This window comes from Aedes albopictus, unplaced genomic scaffold (assembly GCF_035046485.1).
Source record: "Aedes albopictus strain Foshan unplaced genomic scaffold, AalbF5 HiC_scaffold_572, whole genome shotgun sequence".
Lineage (NCBI taxonomy): Eukaryota > Metazoa > Arthropoda > Insecta > Diptera > Culicidae > Aedes > Aedes albopictus.
The window spans coordinates 2,361-24,925 of NW_026917390.1; the positions used below are offsets into that span (position 1 = coordinate 2,361).

A 22,565-nucleotide genomic window follows, 5' to 3' on the forward strand; every position below is an offset into this window, starting at 1 on the left:
AACAACAGGCAAAATCTCACGAGGAACTTAAAGAAAAATTCCGGAAAAGTCGCTGGAAGAGCTTCTGCAGAAAAACCACACCCAAATCCCGAAAAAACACTTAGAGAAATTCCTGTAAGAAATTCTGATTCATTTTGGAAGTATCTCCGGAAGAAATCCAGCAAGCAACCCTTGAGCCATATTGGAAAAATCGCTGGAAGAAGAACCGGTGAGGTACTCCCGGGAAAAACTACTGCAGAAATCCTGAGAGGAACTCAGGTGAAAATTCCAGGAACTACAACTGTCAGAATTTCTGGAAGGACCACCGGAAATTTCGGCAGGAGATCTGAGGCCAATGTGGAAAAGCCTCTGAGTAGAACATTGAGGGAACATCCTAGAAAAATCAAGAAAAACTCCAACAAATCTTTAGGAAAAAAAAACCTTTGGAGTGGTGGTTGGAGGTATGTAGTAAAAGAGAGCGTTCGTGTCAAAATGTTACTTAGCTCGGTATTGTAAATTGATTGTAAGGGTTTCGAATAACATAACAATGAAACTGTCAAAAATTGATTTGCAAAAGCACAAATTTCTTGTCATATTCTTAATTTTTGAAAAAAAATCGTATTTGATGAGTTTGATAAGTACGAATAATTCTCACAATTGTTTTGGAAAAGTATTTTTAATACAAATGATTGTTATCGTGAAGATTGAACCGACAATACAAGTTTCCTGCATTATACGTAATTTGGTGCATATTTATTAGTTAACTAGATTCATACTTCTCACAATTTTCCTAGAAAACTATTCTCCATGCAAACGAAACTGTTTTCATGCAAACAAAATAAAGGGCTGTGAAGATTTTCAAGTCTTTGGAAGGAACATTTCCAAATATTTCTATGTAATATATTTGCTTCAGCAATATGAGAAATTGAATATCAAAATATTGAAGTGAGGGAAATAAGAAGTTCAAAAATACTGTTCCTATTATTTTGAGACATGGAAGGTTGGTGTAAGAGATTTATACAATGGCAATTTATGTACTACAAAAAACAACGTTTAGCATTTTCAAAAATTATTCATTTTAATATCATTTTACCGTGGGGTGCCCTAATTTCACGCGGGTCGAAAAAGTATAACTGAAGTGAAATTTGGACAATTGTACAATTAGTTTTATGAATCTGATCTCTGGCACCCCACGGTACTTAGAAATGGAGTACAGATCGGTATTTCATTACAAAAATCATACTGAAAGCTACTAAAACTGGCACCCCCTAGGAAAACATCCTAGATACGCCAATGCTCCAGCCCAGCTTCAGTTGGCTGTAAACGTTCATTTTGGCAACATCGGTTGGCGCTTTAAATTGGGTCACGGTAAGGTTTAGAGGACTTAGTAGATGAGAATGCATTACAAATAAGTGCTACGAATTCTTGGATGTGGTACAACTCGAATACACATTGTGCTAAACAGCTAGTTTTAAACGAAAGTCTTCCATGAGGTTTTGAAACGGTATTCTATCCAACCTTCTATACTTAAAGATTCGAAGTTAGTGCTATCTACCTAAGTATATTATTATTTTTTTCACGTTACATGACTCTCTATGATCTACTGCTATGAAATTTCTATATGTTCACATTATCGAACTAGGCAACTATGGCGCTCAAGTGTTGCAAATAAGCCTTTAAGCCGCTTTCAGCTGCTGTCAATTCCAGTCATGCTTGCATGCAGCTCTTTACAGTAACCTTGAATAAGCAATAGCATCTACAGTGTAACACAGTTATTTTCCTTTTTCCTCCTCAGTGTGGCTCAACAAGGCGCGTGTCCACAACATCGAAGTGTTGGAAAATCTCCTGGAAAACCGCCCGAAGGGAACGCCCCTGCTGACCGTCTCCAATCATCACTCGTGCTTCGATGATCCCGGCATGTGGGGTAAGCTTTCTACCGCTGCTCACGCAAACATCACACTTTCTAGCCACCTCCATTAAAATTAAAATCTCTTTTCGGAACTTGCTACGTGTGAAAAATTGTAACATCTTTATTGTGTTGCCATTTCATGTTAAATGTGTAATAACTGCACGCATCACGCCGTCGCAGGACTGCTGAGGCTTCGTAAATGTTTTCTCGTAGCTGCCTAGAATCGAACCTCCACCAGTAACGTGTCCGTTTTTCGATCGTTTTAGGATTGCTCAAACTGCGCAACGTGTGCAACCACAACGTGATCCGGTGGTCGATGGCCGCCCATGACATTTGCTTCACCAACAAGTATCACTCGCTGTTCTTCATGTACGGTAAGTGTATTCCGGTCGTGCGGGGAGCTGGAGTGTACCAGCCGGCCATCGATCTGTGCATAGAGAAGCTGAAGCTGGGCCACTGGGTGCACGTGTTCCCCGAGGGAAAGGTCAACATGACCAAGGAAGATCTCAGGTGAGGTGGAAAAGTTGTTGTCATAGAGAATTTTGAAGTTTTTCAACACGTATTTTTCCATTTTAGGTTCAAATGGGGCGTAGGGCGGATAATCTACGAAACACCCGTTTTGCCAATCATCGTTCCCATATGGCACATTGGGATGGAAACAGTGCTTCCGAATGAGCCGCCGTATTACCTCCGGTTGGGTAAGAAACTGACGTACAACTTCGGTAAGCCGATCGATTTGAACTCTGTGATGGAACGGCTGAGGGCGAGCCCCGTTTCGGAGGAGGAAGCGCGGAAGATCATCACTGACAAGATTCAGGAGGAGATGATGGTGAGTTGGTATTTTTCACTTAGGGTTAAATTTACTTCGTCAGATGCGCTGATTCCCGTTATAGCACATGGAAAATTTCCAATAATTAAAGATATTCCCACTTACCTTTGCCAATGATACATTAGATGGAAGCAAAAATATGTATCAATAACCAGCTCCTATACTGCCGTGAATCGCATATCAGTCCCATGTTTGCTGGGTTTCCTATGCAAATGGGACAGATATGCGATTCACGGCATTATAGCACTGGAAATCGAATAATTACGAAAAAATTCGCTTTACTTAATACTTCTAATTTTTTCTCGTTTTGCGTATGATGAAAGCAACCAAACCAAAGCAGCAACTAGCCGAATTGTTCTTCATCATTCTTCAATTCTCACTTCGCCAGATTCACTTATAGAACTGACTTTCACTACACATCCCACAAAAACTCTATGGTACTTGAGAGGTGGGTTTCACTGTTGCAGAATGCAGCAATTATTGAAATAAATTGTTTTTTCCCGTCGGTAAATTGTAAACAACAAGTTTTCTTCGTCCCAGGAAAGATGCAGGCAAATGTGTGCGTGGATTTTCTGCATGCGAAACATCGTATTTCACAATCACTGAGAAAGGTTCTTCGTTGCACTCTAATGGCTTTTTATGTTCTGATTTGCCAAATTATTATCAAACTAACAAAAATATTATTCGAAACACTTTGGTGGTTATTCAATTTTAACGCTTTCTGCTTAATAGTACTTTGGACACATGATTTGATTTTGGGTTGCGAAGAAGTTGACCGACTTTTCTAATACAAACCATAATTTTTGATCATCCTATGTACCATAGTGTCACGTAGACGGTGTAACGGGAATGGGGCACGTTCGGTGTAATAGTAGATTTGTAGTAATGAGCTGAATTTTAGTATGGTGAGAAGGTCAATTCTCCGTTTCTGCAATGAAATGGTGCAAAAAGCGTGGGTATTATGATTCCTTGCCCAATTTGATGCTGTTTGAGCAAAACTTTGGATAACTATGTTGTTTATTTTGCAAGAAATGAAGAAAACAACAACACTGTTGTTCAAAGTTTTGCTCAAACAGCATCAAATTAGGCAAGGAATCATAACAGCCACGCTTTTTGCGAAATTTCATTGCAGAAACGGAGAATTGACCTTCTCACCATACTAAAATTTAGCTCATTACTACAAATCTAGTACTTCACCGATCTGTCCTATTGAATTCATGTTGTGACCGAATAGACGTGGACTAGATGGAAATATAATTTGAGGGACAGATAGAAATTCCCCTTACGAAATTAAGGATCTTGGATAATGGCCACTTGGGCTATACCATTTTGCATAATTCTGCAAAGACTAATCGTTTTTGTTCTTTTATGCTGTACGTACATTGATGTGACCTATCCTAACCGTAGGCTCTACGTAAACTAGGCAAGATTAAACTCTTTACAATCACAAAAAAGAACAGCAATTAAACCAGGTCGGTATCGATTGGAAAACGCCAAATGAGAGGATACACAGAATACACTGTGTAAATCGCATAATGCAAAACCATATAGGTGAAAACTTAAACTAATCAATGCCACCTTAATAATCCCGCTCTTATTCAGCCTTAAATTTGAGACTAAAGAAGGGCAGCTGATTGTCTGGGAGAAACACAAGATCCACTGCGCTTTTGTTCCGGTTATCAAAATAAGGGCAAAATACTGTGGAGGGTGCACTAGTATTCAATAAGCTTCGTTTGTGATTAGTTTTTTATTAGATTCTCCTAACCATTCATTTCAAGGTACGGTAATCATAAATTCGCATAACACTATGAATTAGGGGTCACTTGAATAGTGGGGTCCACTGAAAAAGGGGGTCCGTAGTGTTAGTCTTAGCCAGTTGAACTAATCGCTACTGGCACTACACAGCTCTCTAGGCTGACCGGAAAAAGAAGTTAACTCTTTCCCGCCCATGGCGTCTGTAGAGAACCATAACTTTGAACCCTGAAATTAATGAAGTTTTTTGAATGTTTTTAATTGTAAATAATAATAATACATGTTTTTGTTTTTTTTTTTCAAAATGCTGGAGCTTCGTCAATTTCTACCCGATTTTTTTGAAGTCGTCCTCAAACGATCATAAATTGGTGCAAGTTTATTATACTCAAGTGGCCATGCAATATCCGGAACCATTCCGGATTGTGTTTGGGTCAGAAGGTTGCCAAAAGTGAATATTTCGTTCGTTAATGTGTTTGAACCATCGATTTTCAGCAATTTTTTTGTTGCGAACAGTGAAACACAACTGCGATAGGCAGATTTGAATAAGTTGACCCATCCGGATCCCCGTAACAGATTCCGCGGGGTCTCACTGGGACACTTCTGGTTTTCAACCTAAACATGCCGTGAGACATATCAATCTTGATGATTTCGAATGACTGTGTCAGAAACGCCCGATCGCCCAGTCGGAAACGATACACTCAAGTCTGTATCAACTAATATGGCCATCCCGTAACATCTGGCACAGGTTCCCCGGTGGTGTCATCGGGGACATTTCTGGTGTGCAACCAAAACATGCCGTGCGACTTACAATCTTCATGATTTCGAGAGAATGGGGCAGAAATAATTGACTGAAGCATGTAATATCTTATATGGCCGCAGCGGAATACCTGAAGCAGGTTCCGCGGGGGACTTTCAATCACAATAGCACACGAAAAAAAACACTTAGCCATTTGGCAAAACGTGATGTTTCTCTTTAAGTATGCGCATACAAATTCGATGTTTTGCCTTTCTCGTACACCAGAGTATACGAGTCATCTCAGTGATCCGGACGGCACCGGTAGAACTGGCCGTATATAAAACTGAACCAAGCCCCATCATACGACACATCAAACTGCGCCGATTTTGTAGCCTTTATCATAGTTCACGAATTCTATGCGGAAATCTACACTGGAGACTTGAAAATCCACGATGTCGGCGGCTCAAAATTCAAGATGCCGGCTATTTAACCCTAAAAGGGATACCTTCATGGCCTCAGTTTCGTCACCTCGCTGAGTGTGTTCCATCAAAGACGAGCTCTGAAAGGCGCCTGGGGTCCAATGGACCCCAGGTATCCCTTTTAGGGTTAATAAAGTTTTTGGCTCTAAAGCCATGCAATATGGGTATATTTGGTATGAGGAAGATGTCCGGAGTCCAAAAATGGCGACCAGAACATCCAAGATGGTGGTCTAAAATCCAAAATGGCAGCTCGAAATTCAAGATGACGTCTGTTTGATAGAATTTTAGGCTTTTATTTGGTATAGATGTCGGGAGTCCAAAAATGGTGGCCAGAATCAAGGGGAATGACATCTCCTTTGCTAACCGGAAAAATCCGCATTTATCCGTTACTAACCGTCGTTAACCGCGTCTAACTTTTGCTTGGTTAGCAGCGGTTAGCGACGGTTAGGGACGGATATATGCGGATTTTTCGGTTAGAAAAGGAAGTGTCATTACGCCTGACCAGAATCCAAGATGGCAGCTGCTGAATAAAGTTGTAGGCTCTGAAAAAAATGGCGCCTAAAATATCCAAGATGGCGGTATAAAATCCAATATGGCGGCTGCAAAACGGTGAGTCGATAAGGAGAGCGTCCAACATAGCTCTGGTCCTCACAAGTTCCTACCTCATGCTTCCACGGGTCAAATGATGACAAAGACCGCCAGCTAAGAGTTGTGTGCTTAGCTGGTAGTGCAGCCTGGGCACTGTTGTCCTTCTGACTTCAGCTAGATTGAGGAGGTACGATCCGAGCGTCTGTTCACCAAGGAGGTGCGGCTCAAACAGCGTCTGTCTGGCATCCAGCGGCTGAGTATGAAATGCTGTATTGCGTCAGCTATACCTAAGAAGGCAGCCCCTTCAACGCATGTAGGCAGCGCGGCCCCGGTAAGGTAGCCTGCTGAAAACCTTCAAACACCCAGAAAAGCAATAGTAGAGTAAACGGATTGATTCAACGGCAACAGACCCGGCAACGAATAAAGGACAACGATTGGAAAGTCGGATCTTGGAACGTGAGAACTTTGAATGAACCCGCACGTGTTGGGCTCCTGGCTCGTGAACTGCGGAATGTCGGCGTTAATGTGGCCGCTATCCAGGAGATACGCTGGCCCAAAACTGGAGAACGCGAATTCCGAGCGGTGGATCCCATCGCCAACACTTCATTCAAGTACCACATCTACTACAGCGGCGGCGATAAGGCAGAACGCGGAGTTGGCTTTATAGTGATCGGGAAGCAGATGAAGCGAGTTATTCGGTGGAAGCCGATATGCGACCGAATCTGTGTGTTGAGGATGAAGGGCAAGTTCTTCAACTACAGCCTGATCAGCATCTATGCGCCAACGAACGACAAACCCGATGACATGAAGGATGAGTTCTATGAGAGCCTTGATAAGGCCTACGGAGAGTGCCCAAAACAAGATGTCAAAATAGTCATCGGAGATGCAAATGCGCAGATCGGCAAAGAAAGTTTCTTTCGGCCTGTCATTGGAACGGAAAGCCTTCATTCTGTTACCAACGATAATGGTCTGCGCCTTGTGACATTCGCTGCTGCTAGAGGGATGGCAATCAGCAGTACCTACTTCGCACGTAAGAATATCCGAAAACACACCTGGCGACACCCGAGTGGTGACACTTGCTCCCAGATAGACCACGTGCTGGTCGACGGGCGACATTTCTCGGACGTCATAGATGTGAGGTCCTACAGAGGCCCGAACATCGACTCGGATCATTATCTTGTAGCCGCTAAAATTCGGGCGCGATTATCCAGCGTCACGAGTTCAAGAAACAACAGCACGATGCGTTTCAATATCCAGCGCTTGTCAGCCGAAGGGGTTGCTGCACAGTACCATCAGAAGCTAGACGAGAGGATAGGAGAGAACAACGGATCTGGAGATGTCAACAGCTTGTGGGGAAGTATCCACGAAGCAGTGACAACAACAGCGCAAGAGGTGATTGGTACCGCTCAGCGACGCCAACGTAATGGTTGGTTTGACGAGGACTGCCAACGAGCGACGAACGAAAAGAATGCCGCCAGAAGTCGAATGCTAGTGGCCGGTACCCGGCAGAACAGAGAGCGGTACAGGGTTGCAAGAGCAGAAGAGAAACGAATCCACCGCAGGAAAAAACGGCAACACGAAGAGAGTGTTATTGCTGAAGCGCAGGAAAGTATGGACAGGAATGATATGCGGAGGTTTTATGCAACTGTCAATGGCGCGCGGCACAAGACTGCGCCAGTGCCCGCCATGTGCAATGACCGGGAAGGAAATTTGCTGACAGACAAAACAATGGTGGCAGCCAGGTGGAAGGAGCACTTCGAAGATTTGTTGAATGGTAGCAGCGAAGGAGCACCCAGGAACAGGATTAACATAATGGATGACAGTCAAGCAGTGGAACCACCAACACTGGATGAGGTTAAAAAGGCCCTTAAGGAGCTGAAAAACAGCAAGGCTGCTGGGAAGGACGAGATCCCGGTCGAACTTCTTAAGCACGGAAGCGAGCAGCTACATCAATCAATCCATCAGATTATTATAAAGATTTGGGAGGATGAAGAATTGCCCACTACACTGCGGCCACTTTCTATAGCCGCACCCACGATTTCGCACTTCTAGCAATTTTTACGATTCAATCGATATGTGGAACGATGTGTATCAACTAGTGTTTGTAAAATATATGATTTACATGAATAAGTATTGTAAACTATTTGTTTGTTAAGCGAAAAACACGTTATTTCCATAATTTGGGCGACCATTTTCTATAGCCGCACTACGGGTTCTTCTTCGGTAATCTGATTTTTTATAAGAAATCATTTGATCAAACTGTCTCAAATGACAAAATTAAGCAAATTGGAAATAAAACTAACGAAAAGCAATGAAAAAATCAACCAATTAGTTTTCTTAGTACAAAAAACTAGTTAACTTTCACTATTTTTACTTAAAAGTTCTCTTTAAATCACAAAAACAATATTTTAAGTTGACAAATATATTGTATTGCTTCCTATCGGCAATATTTATTTGAAACATGATTTCTTGGATGATTTCTATAAGATTTAAGGCTGTAATACCAATTTAACAACCACTTTTCTGGAACTTTAGAATTAAATTTAGCCTAATATTCGCTTTATTTGGATGAATACGCAATATTTATGACATTATATCACTGAAAATTCAACTAAACAGTTGCTAATGATCCTCATGAATACAGATTTAAATAATCCTAATGTAGGCAAGAGCTTAATTTTGGGCCAGCACTTCACTAAATTTAGCCCAATTTTACAATTTATGATATAAAATCAACCAGAACTACGGGAAGACTACAATCATAACCCCTTTCTTTTCTTTTGCCCTAAAATGAACAGGAACATCTATATTTGAAATCTTTTGATAGAAACACATCATTTTTACTTAACCAAATATCGTCAAATTGACGGAAAGTTGGATAAAACCTGTTATTACAAATCGTCTTCATAATTTAAAATATTCATCTTATGTTTAAATGGTAGCGAAGACAATGCTGACCTTCCAAGTTGAGTTTGATGAATTCCCGAAGTATCTTCATTGTATATTGATGTTGTATACGATGTCTTTTCCAAGTTTCATCAGGATTGGTACACAAAAACTTATGAATTTTCCATTTAAAAGCTTAAAAAATCGATTCTTTTACAATTTAATTAGATTAATAAGCGTTATACGCAAAAAATTGAAACCGGAAGTATAATGCAATGATTGTTTTGAGTCAGCAGCATTTATTCTTGAGATTTAATTCGATTTTTTTTAGTTTTTTGGGATATCTTTAATAACTTATCCATAAAACACCAGTTTACCAAGTCTGTGCCCTATTTCTCGTATTAAAAGACCTTAATACTTAAGTATTTCGTTAAACTTCTTTGGTTTGGTCTTGATAAACTTTATTTTGTCGTTTAAAGCAGTAATAATGAGCATACTTTATGATAAAGCAGCTGATCTAAGGAAAACCCGAAGTGCGGCTATAGAAAATGGTCGCCCAAATTGTCGAAAAACTGTATTTTTGATATGGAAAATATACACATGAAGAAAGTTATGCTTACAAACATCATATTTTGCAATAACTATCAGATGCATATTGTTTTCCATATCGATTCTATCTTTGATATTGCTAGACATGTGAAACTGAGGGTGCGGCTATAGAAAGTGGTCGCAGTGTAGTTGGTTGGATGGCCTCATATGCCCAATCTACAAGAAAGGGCACAGACTGGAGTGTGCCAATTACAGAGGGATTACCCTTTTAAACTCGGCGTATAAGATACTGTCGCGTGTCCTGTTCAACAGACTGCGACCTCTTGAGGAGTCCTTCGTCGGCGAATACCAGGCTGGTTTTCGTGAGGGCCGATCAACGACGGATCAAATGTTTACCCTGCGGATGATCCTAGATAAATTTCGGGAATATAACTTGCAGATTCACCATCTGTTCATTGATTTTAAAGCAGCGTACGATTCAGTGAAAAGAAATGAGCTTTGGCAGATAATGTCAGAACATGGTTTTCCGGCGAAACTAATTAGGCTGATACGCGCAACGCTGGATGGATCAAAATCAAGTATTCGGATCGCGGACGAAGTGTCTACGTCGTTTGTGACCTTGGATGGATTGAAGCAGGGGGATGCTCTTTCAAATTTATTGTTCAACATTGCACTCGAAGGAGCGATTAGGAGGTCAGGCGTGCAGAGGAATGGCTCTATCATCACACGGTCGCACATGCTCCTCGGTTTTGCGGACGATATTGATCTCATCGGCATCGATCGTAGGGCAGTGGAGGAAGCTTATGCTCCTCTGAAGAGAGAGACAGCGAGGATAGGCTTGACGATTAACTCTACCAAGACGAAGTACATGATAGCGGGTAGAAACAGAAGCAGGCCTAGTGGTGTTAGTGCTGAGGTAGTGATTGATGGGGAAGTGTTTGAAGTTGTTGAAGAATTTGTTTATCTTGGAACACTTGTGACATGTGACAATGACGTTTCCCGTGAAGTGAAAAGGCGTATTGCAGCTGCGAATAGGGCCTTTTACGGATTGCGTAGCCAGCTTAGGTCCCGTAACTTGCAAACGCAAACAAAATTCGCTCTGTATAAGACGCTGATTCTTCCGGTTGCCCTCTACGGTCACGAAGCGTGGACGTTAAAGGAGGTAGACCGAAAAGCTTTTGGAGTTTTTGAGCGCAAAGTGCTGCGGACAATTCTCGGTGGGAAACAAGAAAATGGAGTGTGGCGCAGACGCATGAATCACGAGTTGTACCAAGTGTACGAAGAGGCGAATATTGTGAAACGTATAAAATACGGCAGACTTCAGTGGGCTGGACACGTAGTGCGAATGTCGGAAGAAAGAATAGCGAAAACAATATTCAGCAGAGAACCCGGTAGAGGTAGGCGGCCGCGAACTCGCTGGCTGCACGCGGTTGAAGAAGATCTACGATCCCTACACGTTCGGGGAAACTGGAGGAACATCGCCCAAGACCGACAAAGATGGTGCTCTACTATACGCTCGGCATTGGAGTAAAGTTACTCTGTAGCCAACAAGGTAAGGTATCAAGGTATGGCGGCTGTTTAACAGAGTTTTAGGCTCTAAAATCATGCAATATGGGTCTATTTGTTTTGGGGAAGATATCTGAAATCCAAAAATGACATCCAGGATATACAATAAGGCGACCTATAATGATAGTGTCATTCCCCTGCATGCCCTACTTCCTGATTGTTTTTTTTTTTCTAGTGTAAATTTGAAGGTGCATCACCTTGCTTCCATCAAAATAAAAAATGTGGTATACACCTCGTCTGCGATTCAAATGGCTGATACCAGCGTTGCGCGTATCAGCCTACAAAGTTTCGCCGGAAAATCATGATCTGACATTATCTGCCATTTCTTTTCACTGCATCGTATGCTGCCACTGTTTGTCTGACAATTTTGAATAACAACATAAACATTTGTCCCTGTCGTCTATTATTTCAGGTCCTCAAGGAAGAAACCGAGCGATTACATTTCGACTACATTAAGAGCAGCTGAGACGTGGAGAAGGGCTCGGAAGGGGCCGATGACTGATATAAGAAGCAAAAGACATTCGCACCATCCAAAGTGTCATCGTAACTGCTGTGCATCGATGCATTCGACGAAGGAGATGGAGTGATCTGTGGGAAAAGGATGAACCATTAACGCTTACACAGTTAATTTTACCCTACTTATTATATGTCATTATTCCATCCAAACCGGGAAAGTTCGCGATTCCAAAATGATATTGTTTCCAATCTTGTCATAACTTTTATTCACATACCTGCATAGGTCAAGCATACATCTCTGCGGCGTTGACCTAAAACCAAAGGTCGGTCAACGAACGTTTGCCATACCTCTAATACACCTGAATAGCCTTTCTAACTCACATCTTTGAATAAGCATCAAGTAAGTAACATGCATTTGCTCCATCCATTACGTAGAAGAGTATAATAGTTGTATAGAAACAAAAGTGAAACAGATAAGATGCTACATATGATGATTCACCCGCGCCGTTTTTCTAGTCATCTTGGAATGTTTGGCGCACTGTTGACAACGATTAAATTGGACCTGCTTGTTAAAGTTAATGAATAGACAAGGAATCTACTTAGAATGAAGAATGGTCGAAGAGGCTTACCAAACCCATAATTGTTAAGGAAAAGTTTAAACGATGAAATTGGTTTAAAGGTTCCTTTTTAACTATTGGTAGGTACTTTTAGTACACTAGTTCATTTGAAGGTTAGATGTTGATAAGTGACACAATTTATAGCTAGATTTATCATTGTAATGTTATCACTATTACTGCTAATAAGTAATTATAGTTGAATTTAAAATTCAAAATAGATCTTTTGAATGAGATGACAATCGTACCCCATCTTACTGTTACGCTTAATTATGTTCATGCAGCAGAAATTCCTAACAAGAGAGAATACTTGGTTGAAATGTTGCGATGCAAAAATACTGTCAAAACATCAGACAGTATGATACTGAAATGGAGTTAGAGAGATGCTTGGGAAAAGTCTTAAGTACTAATTTTCATATTCTTTTCAAAATGCATGCACATTTTAGACGTAATATTATTTTTTTTCTGTTCAGAAATATAAGTAGTCTAATAAAAACGCGATGACAATACTTTATTAACTATCGCACAATTTTTGCTGTAAGGATATTTTAAAAAATATCGATAATATATTTTGTGAGATAAAATTCCTAATCTAGGAAAACTGTGAAAACACAAAGGACAACACAACAAATATGAGCTCACATGCTGATAATAACAGCTCGATAGCTGCCATGGAGCTTAACAAGTGATAAAAGAAAACACTTAACACAAACTCTGAACAAAACACACAACCACACTAACTATTTACAACAAACAATCCGCTCGACCATGCCGTGCAGTGTGGCACGAACATCCACGGCCGTTGGGCGACGAACGGCCTCATGCTGCCAACATTTCCTATACAGGTTCCTATACTCCTGTCGGATATAATTCTGATTGACGGTATGCAACTCGACTGCCTGCACGAAGAGGGCATTCAATGAGGCCAGGCTCGGTGCATCGTCTGGCTCATCCTCGTCGTACTCCGTGGTTGGATCTACCTCGAGAAGGTCGATGCCCTGTTGCTGAAGTTCGTCACGCATGGCGTCCGTGGTACAATCAATGGTGGGCCGATGATGATCCGATGCATTGGACGAAATTAGGATGCTACTGTGAAAGCTAATGTGCGAATTTCCATTTCCTTTCAGATAGGTTTGAGAAGACTCCATCGAGTTGTCGCTGTTTTTGCGACCACGTGATGCATGAAGGTGTAGATTGTTTCCCGCAGGAATGGACACTGGTTCAGAGCGGAGTATTTCCGCCGTCGTAACGCTATCCGGTCGGATCTTCTTCTTGACGACGTTGTAGGCCACGGCTTCGTTGGATACAATCGACTCGTAAGGGTCTTTTCCCTCGCTGAGCTGCCACATTGTAACACCAAACGAATAGACGTCGGCTAGTTCTGTTATCCCATCCAGCCCTCGAAGCAACTCCGGTGCCATATATCGGATCGTGCCTCGATTGTTCTTCGACTCATCCTCGCTGGGCTTATTCAACGCCATCGAGGATCCAAAATCACACAACTTACAGGTATAATTTCTTATCGCAGTGCATCTATTGTTGGCTGTACAGCCTGGGATCACCACGCATACTATCACGTTCTGAGGTTTGACATCCAAGTGTACAATATGATGACGATGACAGAAGCACAGGCCGTTGATTATGTCGCATAAGATCCTGAAATCAATCGTAAACGTTATTTTTTTCAGTTCAATGCATAATATCATTTCACTATTACAGCTAGGGTAAAAGCATCAGTTTTTCCTAGTTTTTCCTAGGGTGTTTTGGCCATAGTGCGTTATTCAACCTGTTGCAATCTAAATCAGCGTAAATTTATTTGTTACTGCTGCATGCTTATATATACGATGATTAAAGCTGTGAAAACCATAGAATTTGATTGAAAAAAGTAAGAAAAAAAAAACAATTTTCCCTAAAAATCAACTCCTATATATGCATTTTGGCCAAGGTCCTTCTAATTGGCCTCTTTAGTGGTGTTGAGATAATCCCATATTCTGAATCTGCATGCCAAACTGAGCCGAAATCCAAATTTTCATGAATTTTGGTGCCTGGGAACCAATTTGAAAATCAATTTGAAATTTGTATGGGAGCGATTTGTCGAATCATCCCTCGTAGCATTTTGTACTGAGCGGAGCTGTCAAGCAGTTGCCCAGCTGTCAAAAGGGGATTTTGAAAAATCTCTTTGAAATTGATTTTAGGTACCAAAATAAAGTTTTAAAAATCTGAAAAAAGTCATAGTGGCTCATAAAAAGGTGTTTTTTTTGTATATACATACATTTTTCTAAATTTAAAAACCCAATTTGGCCACTTCCATAAGAAATGTGATTGACCAAAAGAGAAATCAAAGTTGGGAATATGACCCAAACTTTCACATGAGCGACTACAAGGATGAAGAACCTAGGGGTGAAGTTAACATTCTTATCATCGTCACCCGCATCGATTCTCACGTAGGGTAATACGGAAGTGGTGCAAAAATGCCATCTGCCATGGGGTGAGGGTACCACTTAATGACGACATTATAATATAATTTATAAAAAATGACTTCATTTTTCGAGAATATCAGGCCCCCTTTTCACCCTCTGTTCCGCTTTTTTCGTATACTCAATACATGGAGCAGAGTGTCTATTACCTGGAAAAATTTGAAAAACCTGGAATCCTCAGGGAGTTTTATTTGATAGGGAAAAACTTGGAATATTCAGGGAAATTTTAAACCTATAAATAAAACATTGGGTGGTATGACCAACAAGTAGTAAACTTTACCATTTGAAGATCTACTCAGAAGTAGAGTCCACAGAGTTTACTGCATTGCTGGTATGAATCTGGTAGTTGGAATAAATCTAAAACACTGTTAGAAGGATTTTTCCCAAAAATTCCGCCTTCGATTCTTTCTGAAACTTTTTTAGAAATATCTCTTGCCTCCTACGATTTCTCACAGGATTCCATCCGTATTTTTGTCATCCTATTTTTATTTTTTGATTTCCTTCCTATCCTTCCTTACTGACATTTTTCCTAGATTCGAACAATTCCTTCCCGGATTCTTTCTTGAGAATCTTCCGAAATTTCTAAATTCCTTCCGATTTCAGCTGGAATTTTTCACGAGGATCCTACAGATTTTTTTCTCCAGAGTTATTTTTGGTATTGCTCCCAGGGTTTCCTCGTTCCCGAGGATCTTGCAACGTTTTGCGCCAAATTATTTTTTGCGGGATTTCTTCCATGATTATTTTCGAGTTTGAGAGAAAAGTTTCTCTCAAAATATATCGCAGGTGTTTTCACAGATTTTCTTCTAAAATTACTCTCGAGATTTCTCTTGAAGATTTTCCACGATTTCTTCCAATATTTTTCATGAGCCGTTTCCAGTTTATCTTCCCGAGATTTCTTCCGGAGTTCCTGGGGTTTCTAGTAGAACTTCTACAAGGATTTCTTAAGAAGTTACCAACTAACATTTATTGTGAATGTAAACGTCAACAAAGCGTCCTCAATACGGCTTGATGCTGAGTTACTGTGTTGTACATATGGACGGAACCTTCTATGCAAGCCCTATACCAATGAATCTGTCGAACTTAATCCACATGTATATGCTGTGTGAGCAGCTTCTATGCCACAAAGTTATAGCTCTTTTCTCGGCTCCTATATAACAACTAACTGAATAACATCTTGAGACGGCGCTTTTACAACCTTTTTGCAGTTGTTTAATAATAGTTATACTCCTCTCCTCTTCTTGGCGTAACGTCCTCACTGGGACAAAGCCTGCTTCTCAGCTTAGTGTTCTATGAGCACTTCCACAGTTATTAACTGAGAGCTTCCTCTGCCAATGACCATTTTGCATGTGTATATCGTGTGGCAGGCACGAAGATACTCTATATGCCCAAGGAAGTCAAGGAAATAATAATAGTTATACGGCATCCCCAAATTAATAGATTAAATATAATTAGGTTATGGATACCGTGACGCAATACATGTGGAACTGGAACTATCGACAAATTGAATAATTAAAGTACTTTGCCGCTACTTGGAATCGAACTCTAGATCTTCGTATCCACTGGTCTCGATGATGTCCTCGCTGCTACACTGCTATATATAAATAGCATAGAAAATAGCCCGTTTTGTTTTACTGCAGACAAGGCTTCATAATTGTGCCACAAGAAACCTTACCCAACTTCATCATGCTGCAAAAGCTTGTGAAACGTCAAACCCAATAACGTTTATATTGAACAAGCTGTGTGGTTGCGCTAACAGGTTCTTCATCACAGCTTCTAGCTGGAAGAATGTCCTTTAAATAGCTACGAAGCGCTGCTGTTATGTGTATATGGCAACATTACAAAACGTACTGTATAAAAGCAGCTGTTGTATTCGCTAGGACTCTTACTCGATTTGCACATCTTCCGGCAAATCTTCCGGCATTGAATTAAAGTACAATAAAAGCAACCCAAAAAAATTCACAGCACAGAAATGGATAGCTGTAAAGAATTTATGTAGTATATATATGCTATATATCCCGCTTAAAGTTTGTTTTGACAATAATGTTAACATCCGACAAGCCGTGTTTGTAGACCAACAGTATCTTTATTACAGCTTCTAGCTGCAATGAAATCGAATAACGGCCTTCAAAGCGCTGCTGGTTTGGGGATTTGTCAGTATAACGAATTGTACTATATAGTAGCAGCTGTTTTGTTAGTGGGGACTCCTATTCGATTTGTTCAAGTTTTTACATCTCCCGGGAAATCTCCCGGAGTTGGAATAGAGTGGAGTAAAGGCAACCCCAGTGACAAGTGAAGGATTTCTGAAAACACACTCTTAGAAAAAATCATGTAAATTTAAGTTCACTTGGATGCACATAAAAGGAGCGGCCCGTTTCACTCAAATTTACGTCTTCTAGAACAAATAAAGTCGAGCTAGCAATCGCTAGAACTGAATCGCCAGATAAAACATGAAAGTAAAATACATCGTAAAATGTTGACCTGCATTCGAACACTGATCTTCTGATTGAGAGGCAACCACTATACCTCTCGGCTGTATCACCGAGTTGGAAGCTAGATGATAAATGTGAAACTGTTTCTACCTACCTGATCAGATAGGTTTGTTGACATTTTGTGCAGTCAACTCGAGCTTACATGATGAATGTAAAATTGAGTCAAATTTGCCATTCAGTCATAGAATGTTTACGTACGTTGATGGTTTACGTCACGTGTAAATTCCTAATTTTTTAAGAGTGCAGAGTTTGGTAGCTGTATGGTGCTTGTTTCGCATGTATTAGCTTATGATTTATATTTGACTAGCTTACCGTTTATTCGGCGTTGACTGCTTTTATTCGATAGTTACAAAACAAAAATCAAATAACTGAAGCTTATAGCGCTGAAAATATTAGTTGGGTTTTTCATTTTCTGCGGGAGCTTCTACCGAGATGTCTTCTAAAGTTTATCCATCAATTTCGTCAAGGAATTTTCGAAGGCTTTCTTCAGAGTTTCGCCCTGGTTTCTACAGAAGTTTGAGCTGCATAGAAAAAAATATTCATGTAAAATTCAGCGAAAAATTATGCACATGAAGGGAATGCTAGAGTAAGTGCATATTTACATGAGATATCATGTTAAATTACGTTACGTTCGTGTAAATTTTCGATAATAGTCGCGTAACCGGTTGGGGTCCATGATGGTTTACGCGGTGGTTGGCGGAAATTTACACGATGGTAATGTAATTTTACATTATATCTCATGTAAAAGTGTACTAAATTTAGCATTCCCTTTATGTGCATGATTTCTCGCTAAATTTTAATTACATATTTTTTTCTGTGTGGAATATTTCCTAATGGTTCTTGCGGGATTTATTTTAGTTTAACCTCTCTCGGAATTTCTTTCGGTACTTGTGAAATATCATAAGATTCTTTCCGGCGTTGGTCCTGGGCTGTCCTGGGATGTCTCTCTCAGAGTTTTTTTTTCCGAATTTAACCTGGATTTTTTTATGGAGTTAAGTTTCTTTTTATGGAGTGTCTGTTAAGAATTCTACAGGAGCCTTTGCTGATATTTCTCATGGAACTCTTCTCGTGATTTCTTTCAGAACCTTTTCCAGGCTTTTCGTCGTAGTTGTTTACTGCTACCGCATTTCTTGCAGTGATCCACATGAGATTTTTAAATAGGTTTTATCGGAATTATTTTCACAGATTTCCTCTAGATCCCTACCGGAAATCGTTACAACATTCTGGATGCTCATTTTTGGGATTTCTTTGAAGTTGCTTCAGGAGTTCTTGCAGGGATTCTCCAGGAGTTTTTCTCAGAATGACTCCTGTCATAACTTACAAAATTCCTTGTAGGAAATTCCCAGAAAAATGTCGGAAGGAATCCAGATAAAATCTTGCGAGATACCCCTCAAAGATCTATTGAAAAAAAAAAACACAAAGGTATTTTGGAAGAAGGAACCCCAAAAATCTCCAAAAGAAATCCTGGGAGGAACTGCGGACGATATCCCATGAGAATATTTAAGAAAAACGTTGGAAAACTCTCTAGAACATGATTTCCCAAACTGTGAGCCGCGACCTCCCAGGGGGTCGCCGGCATTCATCCAGGGGGTCGCGAGAAACAGTCGAATATTTCACTGTAACATAAATACAACAAATGGGATAATGTCTATGGAGGGTCGCGAAAAGTTCGTCTGCTGGCAAAGGATGGTCGCGCACCTGAAAGTGTGGGAACCTATGCTCTAGAAGAAATTCTGCAAGAACCTCGCAAAATTCTCGAGTCAAGTACAAGACACTGAAGACGACCTTATAGTTGAGGAAGAAATGCGTATCTGTCAAAGGATGTAAATTCTTAGTGGAATTCAAAGGAACAGTCATTAACGCGATTTTCTTTTTACCTAAAAGAAACTGTTAAAAAGCTATCCTGGAAAATAACTTAGAGAAAATCCTGAAGGATCTTTGGATAAGTTTTGGAACAATCTCCGAGAGGAATCCAGATAGAAAGTTGGTGGAACCTCTGAATAAATTCCCGGGAGGTACTCCAGCAGAGACCTAGTGGAAAACTCCTACAGGAATTCTAGGAGACACTCTCAAAAATCCCGAAAAAACACCGACATAATCTCTTTGGAAATATTCATCGGAATCACAATAATAATCAATAGATACCACAGTTTTTATTCCAAATTGGTAATATGCTAATATCGCGATTTTCAGTTTTTCATTGGATTTTCATCGAAATCTAAACATTACTACACCGCCAGCACATATAACAGACATCCAAGTCCAGTTTCGCAACTTTGTTAGCAAATTAATGGTCAGATGGTCTGTGGAATTATGGATTGGGCTTCCTGATTTTTTTCCTAGGCTGGAGGTCATTTCTTGTTGAAAGAAATTTTTGGTGGAATCGTCAAATTAATTACATGCAATTAACCCAAAAGAGTTCTGGGAAAAATCGAGAAATATGGTCATCATATTTGAATGACCCCCAACATGGATAGCTACCATCCACCTTCATGTCTTTCTCAATCTCCTTGGAATCACATGGATTTGATTATCAGAACACCTTTATCGTAAGCAAGAAAAACCGGAAGTTGCTAATTTTCATTGGAAAATCAAAAGATTTTCAGTGGGTTTGCCTGCCTGGTTTCTAGAAAGATGTTTTTTTTGGTTTTATTAGAGAGACTTTACCTCTAAGGCATTCGTCTCTAAAAATGTTATGCAAACATATCTGGACACCATTCACCTATAGTAATGATCAAACCACATTCAGGAATTATTTTATGATTTGGGTAATTTTACCCCATCTTGGCATTTTAGACTTTGTTCCCCTATTTTGTTTTAAAAAAGCTGAACTTACTGTAAAACCAATAACGATGCACAGTAGGCCTGGTCGCTTCGATGCTTGTAATGCATTTCCGATGTACTGCATAATATAAATTAATAATGACAAGAAAAATTGTTGAACTAGTCGATTCTATAATTTTCAAGGATTCTATATGTATGTGTAGACTAGACTAGACCAGACTAAAGAACCTTTTGCAACATTGTCGAAGTTCTTTCGTGAAATTTCTTAAACTACTGGCAACAGAATTTCAGAAGTTCCACCTAAAGGAGTTTGAATAGAAGAGTAAAACTTTAGGAAGAAATACCGATCTATCAAAATAACCATATAATTTCTTAGAAGTTTGCTTTAATGGATGAATCACAGCAGGAGTTTATGAATATTCAGAATGACCTTCACATTAAATATAGTACTCCGAAACATATACTAAAAGTTCTTCAGAAAAAAAAACTTAAAACCTTCTATATATTTCTGCTGTGTTTATATTCATTTAAATTAACATCAAATAGTTTCTTCAATACCCCACATTTCGGAATTGGGTAGACACTTCTAGTCATTTTATCACAACTTTTGTATTCTTCTTTATGGCTCTACGCCTCCGCTGGAATCTGGTCTACCTGTTTTCTTAGTGTTAGCATTTTCACAAAAAGGGAAGTTGAGAAAATTGTCCGACTGGAACGGGTATCAAACCAGCCGTTTTCGAATTGACGATCCAAAGCCCTATCCACTAGGCTAACTGAAACCATGTGATAACAGGTCCAAAGTTTTTGAACAATAACTAGATTCTGTGTCAAAAAACCGCTGGTACTCGCTACGATTTGTGTTCCACCCTCTTTTGGATTAGGGTCATCCACTAAGTACTTAGTTCTCGAGGAAAAATACAGAATCTCAATGAGATACCTTTCTTGACCTGACAGAAAACGACAGAGGGAATTCAGTCAGATTTTTTTTCGTGATAAACTTCCATGAAATCCTAATCGAACATAGCAATTCATAAATGTTCAAATGAGTGTAATCAGTAACCCTATAGGGCGGAATTAAAAGGTACAAAACTGATTACACTCATTCGAAGAGGGTATTCTGCTTAGAGGGTTCGAAAAGTCGGTACAAGATCATGAATGTTCGTTTAAAACTAATAAAAAATAAAACTTACAACAAACGATGATAAACCGTCACTTCGTAGCCCGCATTCAGCACACTTTGCAAGCAATGCCCATCGAAACGCTCCATGATCACCAATCCGTACCGCGCACCGGAGATGATCTTCAACACCCGCACCATATTCTCGTGCTTCAGATTGAGCACGTTCGCTTCGTTTCGCAGCGAATCGTACCGGCAGCGATATTTGCGATGTTTTTCCACAATTTTCACCGCCACGTGTTGGCCCTTGTAGGCCGCCTTGATGACCACACCGTAGCTACCTCGGCCCAGTACCGTGTAGCTGGAGCAGTTGTGCTGCGGGTACTCGTCCCGAAGAAAGCGCTCCCGGTTCGGGGTGTCGAAGTTGATCTCGATCTTCGGGATGGCGAGTTTGGTGGGGTACCTTTGATGGGGGAGGGGATTGTTTTATACTTCGTTATGTTAATTTTGAGGGGTACTTACATGCTGGCGAATAGCGAATATCGTGTGATTCATTGATATAAGGTTTCCTCAGGATGATTCGTTTATAAAATACGTGTAGAATATGTAGGATAATATTCAGAAATTTGTTTATCAGTTTACGGTCGAACGAAAATGTGCTTGATACAATAGATGAGCCTTGATTACAATGCAATACAATCAAGCTGTCGAGCGATGGTTGGCTGTTGTGATGGCTGACTATTTAGCTTCGGTTGTATAACGATCGTGCGTACCACATGGGGCTGCTTGTGCTGTCTACATCTAGGCGATATTTTTGTTGGTCATTTGAATTAATCCATAAAAACAAATGCCGATTGGAGTAAATTATTTAAACAGATTTTACAATTCTCAACCTATTGACTTGATTTTTTGTACACAAATATCTCTGTATAGAAATTTTCATGTGAATTGATAAAAAAATAACTGAATTATAGCCAAGGAAGGAGCCGTGCAAAGAAGAATCGAGTTTATAATGTATGACTCTCACGGATCGATTCGTATTCATGGTGGCTGTGTTTATATGCAGAAAAAGTTGCAAAAATAAACTGAAAAAGTGGTTAAATTACGAATGTACTGAAATTTGTGCAAAGTGGGTACAAATTCAACAAGATCACAGTAAAATCAATCTAGAGTGCGGTGCTGTAACAACTCTCAGTCAGTTGTCCAGAATGAAACAATTGTGGCGTTCGATTTGAATAGTTCGAATCTGCATAGGAATCACTGCAAACATACGACATATTCAAATCGAACGCCTGAATTGGTGGAGTTTTGAGAGTGTGTCAAATCGTTGGTCAGCGTTGGTGTTACCTCACTAG

At 40.1% G+C, this 22,565-nt stretch overlaps 2 protein-coding genes across 3 annotated transcripts; one reads left to right on the forward strand and one right to left on the reverse strand.

The window, feature by feature from the left end:
- Positions 1-1,774: 1,774 nt before the first annotated feature.
- On the forward strand, positions 1,775-12,561 carry LOC109408557 (tafazzin; the record flags this gene model as incomplete). Of its 2 annotated transcripts, XM_062843822.1 has the most annotated exon segments (5): positions 1,775-1,903; positions 2,069-2,083; positions 2,155-2,398; positions 2,465-2,717; positions 11,686-12,561. In XM_062843822.1, coding segments are annotated over 5 exon segments (695 nt in total), but the record flags the coding sequence as incomplete, so codon positions are not given.
- Positions 12,562-12,840: 279 nt separating this feature from the next.
- On the reverse strand, positions 12,841-22,037 carry LOC109408572 (proto-oncogene serine/threonine-protein kinase mos). The gene is made up of 3 exons (XM_019681900.4): positions 21,733-22,037; positions 21,284-21,673; positions 12,841-13,999 (listed from the first exon to the last, which is right to left on the reverse strand). Coding segments are annotated over exons 1-3 (1,308 nt in total). The 5' UTR covers positions 21,735-22,037; the 3' UTR covers positions 12,841-13,083.
- Between the last annotated feature and the right edge of the window lie 528 nt (positions 22,038-22,565).

Bases quoted from the DNA above. Each gene is read 5' to 3' on its own strand.
- LOC109408572 (XM_019681900.4), bottom strand. The intron at 14,000-21,283 runs GTAAGTTTTATT...GATTGATTTCAG, and splicing joins ACGGTTTATCATCGTTTGTT to GATCTTATGCGACATAATCA.